Genomic DNA, 14331 nt, shown 5'->3' with positions numbered 1-14331 from the left:
ACTCTGACCTCGGAACAGTTGACTGTCTGTTTTGCTGAACACTAGAGTAACATTGTGGAAGGGATGATGGAAACCCTCTTGATGTCAGTGTTGGATCCATTCTGACATGATTGTACACCAGCCAGGGATTACACCTGCTATATTTGATGCTGTAACTGAGGAGCTATGTGAAAGTGCACTGTGTAGAAGAGGCTGAACACTAAGCCACACACGATTTCCCCTGTGACATAAAAATGTATGGACTTCATTGATCTCATATACAAAGCTGTCCATTACCTTTCCTCATTCTCTAAATGAGTATACTCTGTCTTGTGTTCCTCCCACTCTACCTCATACATCTGTTGTTTTTTTTGTAGCCTGTGTGTGTTTTCCTCCCCTGTACAAACACATCTCAGAGACTTCCAGGACATTGTTTTCCATCTTTAGAAGGTTTTCCTTTGGTCGTGGTGTGCTAGGGGAGATAAAGACGTCAAGCCCTCCTGTTTCTGGGAAGGATAAAGGTGTCTTTCTTAGATTCAGTGATTCAGCCCATGTGTTTCTGGTTCCCCTGCTGCACCTCGAGCAGAGTCAATAAACAGCAGTTATTGTGTTTGGGAGAGAAGCTGGAGACTAGGAGTGGGCTGCACAGTTGCTGGAGGAATTCATCCCCCTGCTTCTGTTGGAGAACAACTTTTTTTCGTTCTTATTCTTCCACAAACTCTGTGAAAAATGAGGAGTGGAGTTTTCATTTTAATTTTTAATTTACAGAATCTAAAGGAAGTTTTTCAGAGCATGAGGGGAGCACACTTTCACCCAGTAGATTGCAACAAACTTTTAATAATTTAAAAGTTAGATTTTAAAAATGTATGAGGGTGGAGTTTGCCTACGATAACATTAGAGAGTTTATAAATGACTATTTTGTATGATTGCCAACTTCGATTGGACTGTAAGTTAATTTCCTCCATGTTTTCTCTTCTGTATCTGTAGGTGAACAATGTAGACTTTGCTAACATCATCCGGGAGGAGGCTGTGCTGTTTCTGCTGGATCTCCCAAGAGGAGAGGAAGTTACTATTCTGGCCCAGAAGAAGAAGGATGGTGAGGGATTGTTGTATGAAGTACTGCGTCAACCAGCACATTTAACAGGCTGCTTTAATGATCTGTTATTTCCTTTTTTTTTAGTGTATCGGAGGATAGTGGAATCGGACGTAGGTGACTCCTTCTACATCCGGACACACTTTGAATATGAAAAGGAGTCACCGTACGGGCTGAGCTTCAATAAGGGCGAGGTGTTCCGTGTAGTAGACACGCTCTACAATGGCAAGTTAGGCTCCTGGCTTGCAATCCGCATTGGCAAGAACCATCAGGAAGTGGAAAGGGGCATCATCCCAAACAAGAACAGGTAAAAGAAGTTTCAGGTCACACCTTTGATACCTGTATGGCTTGTTCTGGCACTTTATGAATGGGCAAGGGTGGAGGCAAAGGAATAGAAGCAAACTGGTTTATCTTCAAGTAGTAAGGACAGATTTGAGAGCAGATGATTTATTTTTACTCATACGTTAGTTCTGATGTTTCGTGTTTTTGTTCTATATTCTGTGAAAAGCATTTAGTGTTTATAAAATAGGGCGTATTTAAAACATCACACATGTCAGGTAAAGCGTTTTTTATCTACCATGTGAGGTTTATATGAACTTGGAGAGGCCTTTGTGTTCAACCATATGTAGTACAGATCTCTTCAGCCTCCTACAGCCTCAGGCAGAGTTTACACAGAGATTCCTCACTGTACTGTTAACAGAGAGACAGCTTTTCACATACTGCATGCATTATTATCACATACATTATGAATTGTGGAAGATATCTCAGCTTCTTGGCCAAGTTAAATCTGCTTCCCTGGATAGTCTTTAAACACAAAGCCATAAAATCACAGTCAGATTTCAATAATATTTTTAAAAAACATACATCAAAGGAAGACTGTTATTATTCAGAGCCATGAGGAATGAGCTCTTCCCCCTGTAGGCCCACTGTCTTACTTACTCACTGACTTACTTCTTGGTGTGTTGTTATTTTCTCTGTAAGAGATGTATTAAAGTATCTACAGTGATCTAATAATATAAACTTTTACAGATTATGACCCTTTTCAAGAATTCATGTTTTGCACATTTTAAATGTTTATTTTAAGACTCAAATGAATTGTGTATATCAAATAATCCTGTGACATTATGTTGGGAAAATAACAGTTTTTAAAGTATTATGTTTGCAGATATCAGGATGCGGTTCAATTATTTTGCTTGGTTCAGTGAAAATTCTGTTATATATTATTTAGGCTCCTTAACGAGGTTATACTGAACCTTAACTTTATTCTAGTAGCCCTTAATGGCCAGTTCGCCGATTTTCAACCTCAGTCCTATCACGCTGTTTTGGGGAGCTAATGCCATTAAGGTAGAAAAGAAAAATGCAATTTGGCTCTGTGCCTTTGGAGGACGCTATCTGCTTCTCCAATGGGCCCTGGAAAACCTCCGCCAGACTACGTAAAACTTGTCATCTGGCGGAGGCCAGGGAGCTCGCAAAACTACACTTCCTCAATCTATGACGCCCGCATCCGATGTCATGTCTCGTTCAAAATTGTCAGATTTGAATTGTAGACTGCAGACCTGAAAATTGTTTTGACGATCCACCGGTATATTGTCGTCATATTTCAGATTCTGCACCGCTCTGAGCTGTTGCCTGCAGAGAAACGGTAGTATTTCACTCCAGCGTCTCTTGCTGGGCCGTTCCTTTTAGAGGGGTGGCACAATGCACGCTGGGTGTTGTCAGAATATAGAATGGGTGAAACCACCATCAGTGAAACCATTTCAAATATTATTGCTTCTATCGCTTACAGAGAACACCAGCTTTGACTGACAGTAGCTTTTTCCAGGGGCGAATTGCTCCTTTGAGACAACATTTGAATTAGCCCAGAAGTAATCACTTTGACAACATTTTCAGTACTGTGTAATGGCATTGCAGTGGAGGTACCAGTATTAAACCCTGTTTTTTCCTACCTAAGCATTGTAAGCGTGCTGTATACCTGTATACCTGTAGTGTCTCAAGAGTATCCTTGTTTGCAGATTTGAATAAAGTCCTGACAGCTGATCTAACTCTTGTCTGTCCAGGGCTGAGCAGCTATCCAGTGTGCAGTACACCCTACCCAAAACACCAGGGGGCGACAGAGCAGACTTCTGGAGATTCCGAGGATTACGAAGCTCCAAGAGGAATTTGCGGAAGAGCAGGGAGGACCTGTCAGCCCAACCGGTTCAGACCAAGTTCCCTGCCTATGAGAGGGTGGTGCTGAGGGAAGGTAAGATGACTAATGTGATGGCAGTTACAGCAATCCACTGGAGAATCCCACATTTATTTATAATGGAAAGATTTCAACCGTGTAGCTAAAAGACATTCACACATTATATAGGGTAATGTTATATCATGTTAATTTACAATTCACTTCATCACACACTGATGAGAGTAAGACTACATCATTCATTATTAGGTGTTTGCCTGTTATCTAATAGCAGAAGAACAGAGTGCCTCACTTTGCTCCTCGTCAATGTGTGCTTGGTGTCAGTGATTTAATAAAACTGCATTTTTAAATGCAGTTTTATTTTATTTATGCTTCAACAGTGTGATGTGATTTATTTCTGTGTTTTCAAGTGTTATATAATGCTAACCTTTTGTAATCTCTATGACATGGTCTTGTTTTGGTGCAGCTGGGTTCCTGAGGCCTGTGGTTATTTTTGGGCCAATAGCAGATGTGGGCAGAGAGAAACTGGCCAGAGAGGAGCCCGACATTTTTGAACTAGCAAGTAAGTAGTAAAGTACCCATCTCCTGTAACATCCTGCTGTGCTTCCTAACTGATAGGAGACTATTTTACACATTTACACATCTCTAAAGCTGATGGCTATTTAACTTCTCAGCATCTATCCTATATTTACAGCAGTGGTCAATATCTAATGCATGTTTAACTCGCTGTTGGGTCAATACCTTCTTATATATCCTACAGTTTAAAATTCCCAATGTAGCTTCGTGTTTCTGAGGAGAACCTTATTGAGAGCGCTTCTGAACCCATGTAATATACAAGAAAGGTCATTGGTTAAGGATTAGTAATATCCCTGCTTCTGGGAGAAAAAATGAAGATTTGTTTTAGCTATATAACATTCAATTTGATTGACACAGATGGATGGCAAATTTGTTTCGCCAAGCCTTAGGTTTTTTACCATAAGAGACCAAATTTTTACTCTCCTCACTTGTTCCCAGTGGGAAGAGAAATTCATCGCCATTGTCTGTGACTCTTTTCTTTTTGTAATGTACTGCTCTGCTGTAAGGAGTGGCGCAACGCACAGCGCATTGATAAATGCATGTTGTGTTGGGGAACCTGATTTATCATCTTAACCTTATTAAATATTTTATTGAAAATGCCCCTACTTTAGTGTTTATTGGCAGTAAGCTACCATGATTATTTACTTGAAAATTTTAAGTCTATAAATTAAATAACCCACGCTGTTTCCGTCAAATTATAGTCTACAGAAGATTACACACACGCACTTTAGGAATTTGTATATTCCTTAAGTCTTTGTTTCTGTAGAAGACCACTGCTGTTGGTTGTGTTAGTTAGTTCAAAGGTAACGCTAGTAATCATTGGATGCTGAGGAATTATATTTTTTTAATTTTTAACAGATAGCATCCTGCTTACCTCCAGAAAATACTACTACTACTATAACTACTGCTACTTCTCCAAATTCCCAATATATTTAAGTCACTTATTTCCTCTTTGCTTACAGCTTCTCTTTTCCCTTTTCTCTGTTTATATTTCTCGTCTCTACTTTCCAATCAGAGCTACACACCCCTCTCATTTTGGCCCTCATCCGCTGCCTCCTACTTCTTGAAATTTCAAGCTTCTTTAGTGTGTGGTTTTTATTGAAACACTCAGTATTGGATTCTAATGACTTTAAAATGCACAAACACATGCCAATGCGACCACACTCATTTTCATTACACACCCATAGAAAAGTGGCTCCAATCATTGATGTGTATTTGCGTAACTCCAGTGATGTTTGTGTAACTGTATTTTCTTTTCAGAAACACAACAACAACAAGGAGGGGAAAGTATGTCGCTTAGTGCATCAACTTTTTATTTGTTATCTTTGATTCAGTGAATTGCAGATCCTCTGTAAGACAGTGTTTGGTGGCTAGCTGACCTATAGATGTTTAATCAATGTGTTTGGGGGGAATAGCACTTGATCAAGAAATTTACATGAGCACATATTAGCATGATATACATAACTAAGAAGAGCTTTAACTGAAGAAAAGTCACACAAAGCTAGTTCATAATACATTGCAACTTATTTTTGTCTACCCATGATTGACAAAAAAAAATCTACCTTTGATATATCTGACTTAAATTTAAGTCACTGAGGAATTGTCATTGTTTTATTTAATGTTGCATATGGAAGAGATTATTGGATGCTGATGTACAGTATCCTCAAATGTATACAGTAATAATTCTTGTTCTATTCAGTGGTATTCCCCTCTCAATTTGAGGTTGCATTAAGTAGAAACACAACCGCAGGGCAGCATGTGGAGCTGTGTAGTTAACATGCCATGAAAACTGAGATGCTGAAGTTGCTTGCCAACAAAATTGTAATTACATTTTTAAAGTAATGCAGAACTGACAGAAATGTTGAGTCTATTTGGGGTTCAAAAAGTCAACACCAATTTTTGTGATCTTAAGTTATTTTGCCCATAAAATACCACATGCTAGAATAATTAGCAGAAAGTAAATAGAGCCAAGGAAGACTGTGCCCCTGAAAATGGTCTCCAATGTGTAGATATCCATGACAAACTGCCTCTATTAGTATCCATAGTAACACACAGCACATAGTATTTATTTAATAAGATGAAATTTGTTTTGATATCCTAACAATATGCCTACATATTGAGCATTCAGACACAAGATTATGACAAAATTGTTGCCTAATGTATCAGAATGGGTCATTCCATGGCTCACAGGTCACACTACAATCAAACCCACCACTGTGCAGCTACTCTGCAAGAGCTTAGAAATTATTGGATATTTTATAAAACTGACAGTCGTTTGTTTTTCTGTGTGTCTGTTTAACTTTTCATAATGCAATGAAGCACCTAAATTTTATATAAACAGGGACAGTTCTGAATCCCCATCATTGAATTTTTAAAATTGCTGCTGCATACGCTTGAATCTTGACTTGTTGCATGGCTATATTTATCTTCTCTCTTTGAAAATGTTTTTAGATAGTTTAGAGCAGAGACTTGTTTTATTTTAGATAATAGATTCTATTGGGATGATAGAAATTAAGCCCCCTCCTCTGTGTGTTTTAGTCATTAGAACACTTAATATCCTTGTGAGATGACTGCCCTCTTTTGAACCTTGTGTGTCTAGGCAGGAAACTATTGCTTATCTTTATGTGAATCAAACCCCCCCACACATCCTTGCTTAAATCTCTGAGGCTTACAATGACACTGTACTCTTATTACTGCCAAATTACCCTCATACTCTGGTTGTTGCATATTCTATGTCAATGTTTCTCACGTTACACTTTTCCTGCACAATAATTAACACAGTCACATGCAAATGCACGCACACATTTCTTATACACTGACTTTAATTTCCCTAAATCTACACAAAACACCTAATGACTACTGCATGAATTGGCTGCTGTCCTCATTTCATCTTTACTATCAAGCTGCTGTGATAAACGTACACTTGTCCTCTCCTCGATGGAAATTATCACTCTGTATTGAACAGCTCTGTTTATGGGAGATGACAACTGCACGCTGCAAGGATGTCTAATTGGGGCACTGCTTGTGTTTATTGTTGTTTGTCGCTTGTTGTTTATGTGATGCTGTAACTGTGGCTGTTTGTCTTCCATAGAGAGTGAACCCAGGGATGCAGGGACAGACCAGAAAAGCTCCGGCATCATTCGACTGCACACCATTAAACAGATCATTGACCGGGTAAGAGAAGCTTCATTTGCACTTACTTTTAAATATACAGAAAAGGGTAGCGATATGAAAATGTTCTGACAGATTTGTTATGGTAATACAAAGATGGCAGCATGCCACAGTGATATACAGCTCACTTCTGCCCCCTGGTGTACTGCACTCTTAAATGCTATTTGGTACCTTAGCAAAGTGGTGGATTTTACTGTGGCAGGGTTGCTTGAGAAATTAATTTAGGTTGATGGGCTGACCACTGAGAAGGGTTCAAGATCTTCTGCACACAATGAAAGGAAAAAAATCATGATGTTGTTTCAAGACAGGGTTGATCCTTTACCTTAAATCTAAACAGAACAAAGGTGCTCACTATATTGAAATCAACACATTCACAACACCTTGTATGTTTGTTTCTACTCAGGACAAGCATGCAGTGCTGGACATCACCCCTAATGCAGTGGACCGTCTGAACTACGCCCAGTGGTATCCCATTGTGGTGTTTCTCAACCCAGACACCAAGCAGGGCGTCAAGAACATGAGGACCCGCCTCTGCCCTGAGTCCAGGAAGAGTGCCAGGAAGCTCTATGAAAGAGCTCTAAAATTAAGGAAGAACAACCACCACCTCTTCACCAGTGAGTCAGAAGGGAGGGAGGGAAGGGATAGATGTATGATTCCAACAAGGGTAGGGGCAAAGACACGTTTAAAAGCAGCTGACAACTGAGTGGCACAGTGTTGGAACACTGCACTTGTTTTGCTTGTCCCTGTTCTGTCAGATTTCTAACAAATGCTTTTTCAGCACAGACCGTCACAGAAGAACACACCAAGGTCCCTTTCAAAGCAAGCAGTCTTCTTGTCAAGGGATTTGGGGTGACCATGCGTCAGGAGCATTGTTGGAAATAAAGATATTAGAGTCGTCCTACAGAACATTTTTGCAGCAAACGCATAAATTCTCCACAGAAGGAGCTGCATCTTCACATCTCAGCCGTTATACGCTGGATTCCATCTGAAATTTTTCTCAAAATCAAGCCTCATGTTAATGTTTAAACAGCTGGAGAACTTGCATATTTGGGATGTGGCACATGAGACCACAGGGTGTGGAAAGATACAATGCACAAAGCAAGAAGCCTGCAAGCTGCCTTTGTTATCTCCTTTGTGGGATTGAAGGAGAGCTGTTCCCAAAGTTAGCATTTAAAGTATTTCTTACTAGTCTGACTTCTTGTTTTTTTAAAAACACTTTGATACTTCAAAACATTTAATCGATCCGCAACTTGAAAATTACTCTCGAGTCATTAACAGACATTATGCCAATCATGTAACAGAAGCAGAGAATTTATGGGTTAGAGTGCATGTCTGAAAAAAACTTTCATTTTGAATTTCATTGTTGCATTTAATCCCTAATCGAATAATTGTTGGTACTCATTTGATGAGAGAGATGTTTTTTATTCTCTGTTGCCCTTGCGTCTTTGTGTATTCAGCAACCATTAACTTGAACAACATGAACGATGGTTGGTTTGGAGCGCTGAAAGAGACCATCCAGCAGCAGCAGAACCAGCTGGTGTGGGTTTCCGAGGGCAAGGTAAAAGACGCACATAAAAACAAACAGGAGTGAGTAGACAGGAAACGATCTGTTCTCACTCCCTGTCTTGCCCAACCTTGTTGTTTTCCAGGCTGATGGGGCAGCTGAGGATGACCTGGATATCCATGATGACCGCCTGTCCTACCTGTCGGCGCCAGGCAGTGAGTATTCCATGTACAGCACCGACAGCCGCCACACCTCTGACTACGAGGACACGGACACGGAGGGCGGGGCCTACACCGACCAGGAGCTGGACGAGACGCTGAACGACGACGTGGGTCCACCCGCAGAGCCTGCCATCACCCGCTCCTCCGAGCCTGTGCGTGAGGATCCGCCTGTCATCCAGGAGCCGCCGGGCTACGCTGGATACCAGCATACAGTGCAGCCGGACCCCCTGAACCGCATCGACCCGGCAGGATTCAAGGCACCAGTGCCGCAGCAGGTAGCGTTTCTGAGAGCTGCACGTCTTCCCTGTTGTCTGGAGGACGTGGTGTGCGTTAGAAGGGTTTTCTGGAAGCGCTATTGAAGGCACCCAATTATTTATACAGCTATCTGTCTATCTACTGTTACCAAACAATATCAGTGGGAAAGTTTCCCCCTTTTGTGGTCAGGTATTTATCGCAATATATAAATATTATATTTAACACATATAAATCTATATTTATGATATTATTTTATTTATTTGACTTAATGTGTTTGTTGATTGATGTTTGTGAGCGCGTGTTTTTTATTTTCTAAATTAGAAGAACATGATAAGTTTTATTGTTACTCTTGTACTCTGTATTACCACAAGCTGTCTTATTGGTGTGACTGTTGCTGATGTCACTGGGAAAGAAACTTATGTTTGTCTAAGTGTCTGTACCAGTACTCTACTACTCACCTATGTGCACTTCCTTACGTTGTTTCACCTGTGATTGGGACTTTGACGATACGACACAAGAAAGTATTATGTGCATGTTGGAAATGCCAGTGTTAATCCAGTGTACCTGTGAAATGTATTAATCAGTAACCGATTGGCCGTTGTTATTCCCCGATCTAAACGTTTGTCGTCTAATGATGTGTTAATGAACATAAAGGGGGAAAAAAACTACTGTATTGTAACCGTAGCATTAAAACAAATTAGTGTACTCTAACAATGAAAACTTGTCCTGCTACTAATTCCAAACTCTCACGCGCCATCGTTTGATCTACAGCTATAGTTAGATGTAGAGGTCGGTGATTGGTTGTTTGAATCCATGAGTGAGGAGCAGGCCGTTGTTGAGGGGCTGTCAAGGAAGTAGCATTTGTTAGCACTGCACCGTAGTGTGTCAGCGCGTGTTATTAAACATTTCTGAACCACTTCACAGAAAGCAGAGGCCGCTGCCGTCCCTAGCACCCCCCAGCAGCCTGAGCCCCTGGCTGAAACAGTGCCCCCTGCTGTCGACGTTACTGTAAAAACTGTAGGGGGTCTGAGCCCTGACGAGGCTCCTGCAGCTCCTCAAAGGCAGCCAAGCCCCAACCCAGAGGCTGGCTCAGTTAGGAGACCCACCCCTGAGCTAGCCCCTCAGAGCGTCACGCCAGAACCTCTACAGTCCGGACCAGCCAGTTCAGAACCAAAGGTATCCATCTGACCGTCACTGGACGCTCCGTGAGCCGGCCCGGCTCAGCTCGGTCTGACCTGGCTGACCTCCTGTGCTGCTGCTGCTGCTGCCTGTCTACCTACCTACCTCCTGCTGCCACGCTTCTCTCTCTCTCCTTCCGCCCTGCATGTTTGCTGACCACAGTGCTGCCCAGAAGAGACAGAGATGTGTGTGTGTGTGTGTGTGTGGGCTTTGCTGTGTGCAAGACGGTGTGTATGCGTATGCACGAGCCAGAGTGTGAGCAAACGCTGGTAAACAACAGTGAGCTTGGAGGTTATGGCTGCGCTGATATGCCTTCATGGAGAGGAGCAGTGGAAATCCTGCAGCTCTCACTGTTGCTTATCTTCTTTGCATGGCTGTAAATGTTTGCCTCATTCTCTGTTAACATCTAGACATAGATCTGTTTGTTTATTTATCAGAGCAGACTGAATGGAACGTTTCTTTGTAAAAGCAGCCATTAATTTTCCACCTCTTTTATGAATATCTTTTATAAAGCAAATTTGGGCGAGTAACAAATACGCCTAAACAGAAATGTCCCTCACATTTGGATGGATAATTAATGGTTACTTCTTAAATATCAGGTTTTGTACAATGGGTATGTGCTTGTAAAGTTAAATATAATTGTGAATGTTTAAGTTGCCTTTATAACTGCACCAAGACAGTGGGAGACATTTTCTCTTGTGGATGCACATAATGTGTTAAGAAACCCCAAAATAACAGTTAGATTATTGATAGATCATCTGAAAGTAGTTTAATTGACATCTCTATAAACCATTTATACAATTTGCTCGTTAAGACAAGAAAAATGCATCCCATTGTTTTGTTGTTTTTCTTTATTAACTTTGTTGTCCTTTATTGATTTAGTTTCAGAGTTTAATTTGATATTTGCAGTGGTACATTGTGATCTTTTAAAGCTGCAGTGGGTGTCTGGCTGTGCTGTTATTTCTGTTTAATCTACTTTATTATCTGAACAGTAACCCCTCCCTCTCAGTTTCTCTATTTCAGGTCTGTCCCTTCTCGTTTCCTCTTCTGCACTTAATTTCACAAACTTGATTTAATATTCTCTTTTTCTCATGCTTGAACTGATTTTTGTATGTCCAGTTTTTCACATCACATCTTATGTTAAGTTTGTGCATTTGTTAACCTCGTTCCTTGTTGTTTATTTTTTTGATAGATGTATCAGAAGGATCCATACAGCACAGATAACGCAGGAAGAATCGGTCACAGCATGAAGCCTGTGACTTACAACCCTCAGCAGGGATATCACCCTGAGCAGCCATACAGAGATTACGACCACCCGCCCAGTCGGTATGATGTCAGCAGCAGCGGAGTCAGCAGCGGAGGTGGTTACCCAGAACCAAAGTACCGAAACTATGACTCTAACCCGCCCTACGAGAACAGTGTGCCTCACTACGACCAGCAACAGTGGAACCCGTACAGCCAACCGCTCTCTACTGCCAACTCCCAGGGCTACGATCCCCGTCTGCCATATGGTGACGGCCCTGACTCCCAGTACACCCCTCCTCTCCGCTACGACGAGCCCCCACCTCCGCACGGATTCGACGGGCGACCTCGCTATGGTAAACCTACAGGTCCAGGGCCTGTTCGTTATGATGATCCTCCACCTCCTGCTCCAGGGCCTGACATGCACTACGACCAGGATTCTCACCTGAACACGTACCCCTCAGCTGCCCGCTCCCCAGAGCCCGCTGCCCAGCGGCCTGCCTATAACCAGGGACCAACAGCGCAACAAAAGAGCTACAAACCTCAGCAGTACGACCTCATTCCTGTGAACTCTGAAACCAGCCCCACGCCTCCTCCCAAAGCAGAGGCTCCCTCACCTTCCCCTGCGGACGCTCCGAAGCCTGTCCCAGCCACAAGCGAGGACGACCCCGCCATGAGGCCGCAGTCAGTCCTTACGAGGGTCAAGATGTTTGAGAACAAGCGCTCTGTGTCTGTGGATAGAGCCAGGGATGCAGGGGATTCAACTGGGAACAAGGTAAGTGCTTTGTCTTTGCATATATATTGCATAAAACAGCTTATGCAGTCAAGTATTTATTAGTTTATTTGTACATTTGCTGTTTAAGAAATTGTTTTTTTAGTATTAAACATTCATATATTTGTATCCTACTGATGAAACTCATTGCTTTTGCTACTACAGGCAGCAGATTTGCCATTGAAATCAGGAGGAGTAATCCCTAAAGCAAATTCTCTGAGCAACCTGGATCAAGAGAAGACGTTTAGGTAAGACTGTGCTGTTTTCATTTGCCCTGATCAGAGAAACATTGGAATGAAACCATTTGTGATTATAAAACTCTTCCTCTCCTGCTCTGCTCTCGCCATCTTTCTCCACTGTTTTTCCACAGAGCCCCGGGGCCTCAGAAGCCTCAGTCCCAGGTGGCAGATGACATTGTGCGCTCCAACCATTACGACCCAGATGAGGACGAGGACTACTACAGGAAACAGCTGTCTTACTTTGACAAGCTCCAGGCCGGTCCCAACAAGCCACAGCCACAAGCACAAGCAACCCACAACTACCCCAGGTGATGCTCGAGCCCATCCACAGTCCCGAGCATGCTGAATATAATGCTGTTATCCTTCATGGTTTTTGTATGTATGCCTTTAAAAATGTAAACTGTGTATCTAAATGTTGATGGCTTTGGCTTTGTGATATAGAACGGAGTCAGTGGAAAAACCAAGTCCTGTGGAGAAAAAGTATGAACCAGTTCCCCAGGTGACACCTTCTCTGCCACCAGCCACACTGCCCAAACCTGCACCTGAAGGTAAAGGTTGCTGTTTTTTATCATGTGAAAATTCATAGTACTTCATCCCTCTGTGCTTTGCTGTTTATTCCATTAATTTATTTACATAAAAACGTACTCACACTAAAACTCTGACCCTCTTCCACAGTCAAGGACACTGTCCAGACAAACTTCCTGCCTCACAAGAGTTTCCCTGAGAAGTCTCCAGTTAACGGCACAAGTGAGCATCCTCCAAAACCAGTCACCAGCACCGGGGCTCCACCAGCATCCACCTACAACCGCTATGCACCGAAGCCCTACACCACGTCTGCCAAGCCTTTTGCACGCATGTTCGACAGTCCTAAATTCAACCACAACCTTCTTCCCAATGACAAGCTGGACACTGCTCCAAAGGTGAGCAGATTCTGCCATTAAATCATTTAGTTGTCTGCTGCTGTCTTTGTCAGCAGTTTAATACTGGCTCACTAATTCTAACTTGCAATCAAATAGTCTTGTTTTTCTGATTATACTAAACTGATTATAACATCTTCCGACCAATCAGATATGACAACTTTCAGTGGATATTGGATTGAATATTTTACCCTCTTTTGTTTGCGACAGGGCCGGAGCTCCAGCCCAGTGAAGACCCAGATCCCCCCTCAGCCCCAGAACGCAGACCACGACAGCGGTTTGGACACTTTCACACGCACTATGGACCACCGCTCCAAACACCAGCACAACAACATCAACGCTGTGCCCAAAGCCATCCCCGTGAGGTACCAAATTCAGTCTGACAGATAAAGTCAAAGGTTTTGTGTTGAACATCAGAGTATGACAGTAAAGATATCTGTCTCCCAGCCCCAGTGCCCTGGATGATGACGAGGATGAAGACGAGGGCCACACAGTGGTTGCAACAGCTCGAGGTATCTTCAACGCTAACGGTGGCGTCCTGAGCTCCATTGAGACAGGTGTCAGCATCATCATCCCGCAGGGGGCCATCCCTGAAGGTGTGGAGCAGGAGATCTACTTCAAGGTCTGCAGAGACAACAGCATCCTGCCACCACTGGACAAGGAGAAAGGTAACTAGTCAAAGATGGAGGGATGAAGAAGCAAGTGGGATTTTTTTATGCACATCTAAATTATGGGATGCTGTACTGGTCTTAAAAACTGCTGTTGCATTTTGGGATGTGGATGTCTAACTAGCCTAGAAAAGCATTAAGCAACTTGGTTGAGTGCAATCAATGCATCAATGATTACAGCTGCGCTATAAATACTCACTAGGAGTCCTGTAAGGGAAGTTAGCCGTATTAAAAGTCTGCAAGAAGTGAAAAACCTCTGCTGTAGAAGCTAGAGCTGTTAATTCTCTTGTGACTTTATCACCGGACAGAGCCTATGCATGGCTGCACTGTAGG

At 42.4% G+C, this 14331-nt stretch overlaps 1 protein-coding gene across 9 annotated transcripts in view; it reads left to right on the top strand.

Moving 5' to 3' along the window:
• Nucleotides 1-14331, top strand: part of tjp1a (tight junction protein 1a) — a 97812-nt gene that overhangs the window by 77941 nt on the left and 5540 nt on the right. For 5 of the 9 annotated variants that reach the window (XM_069661079.1, XM_069661080.1, XM_069661078.1 and 2 more), the window contains 17 exons: nt 967-1075; nt 1160-1379; nt 3130-3314; nt 3721-3816; nt 5091-5117; nt 6922-7004; nt 7405-7615; nt 8459-8559; nt 8651-9001; nt 9906-10157; nt 11353-12177; nt 12340-12422; nt 12545-12721; nt 12855-12961; nt 13089-13333; nt 13541-13695; nt 13778-13998. In XM_069661079.1, coding sequence (XP_069517180.1) covers nt 967-1075; nt 1160-1379; nt 3130-3314; nt 3721-3816; nt 5091-5117; nt 6922-7004; nt 7405-7615; nt 8459-8559; nt 8651-9001; nt 9906-10157; nt 11353-12177; nt 12340-12422; nt 12545-12721; nt 12855-12961; nt 13089-13333; nt 13541-13695; nt 13778-13998 — 3448 coding nt within the window. The remainder of the gene's footprint in view (nt 1-966; nt 1076-1159; nt 1380-3129; nt 3315-3720; nt 3817-5090; nt 5118-6921; nt 7005-7404; nt 7616-8458; nt 8560-8650; nt 9002-9905; nt 10158-11352; nt 12178-12339; nt 12423-12544; nt 12722-12854; nt 12962-13088; nt 13334-13540; nt 13696-13777; nt 13999-14331) is intronic. The other 4 variants (XM_069661085.1, XM_069661086.1, XM_069661083.1 and 1 more) reach the window with 1 other exon arrangement.

This window comes from Semicossyphus pulcher, unplaced genomic scaffold (assembly GCF_022749685.1).
Source record: "Semicossyphus pulcher isolate SPU_LCO1_2020_fin unplaced genomic scaffold, fSemPul1.0.p SCAF_1, whole genome shotgun sequence".
NCBI lineage: Eukaryota > Metazoa > Chordata > Actinopteri > Labriformes > Labridae > Semicossyphus > Semicossyphus pulcher.
The sequence above is the reverse complement of the archived record's forward strand: the minus strand, read 5'-3'. Positions and strand labels throughout refer to the sequence as shown.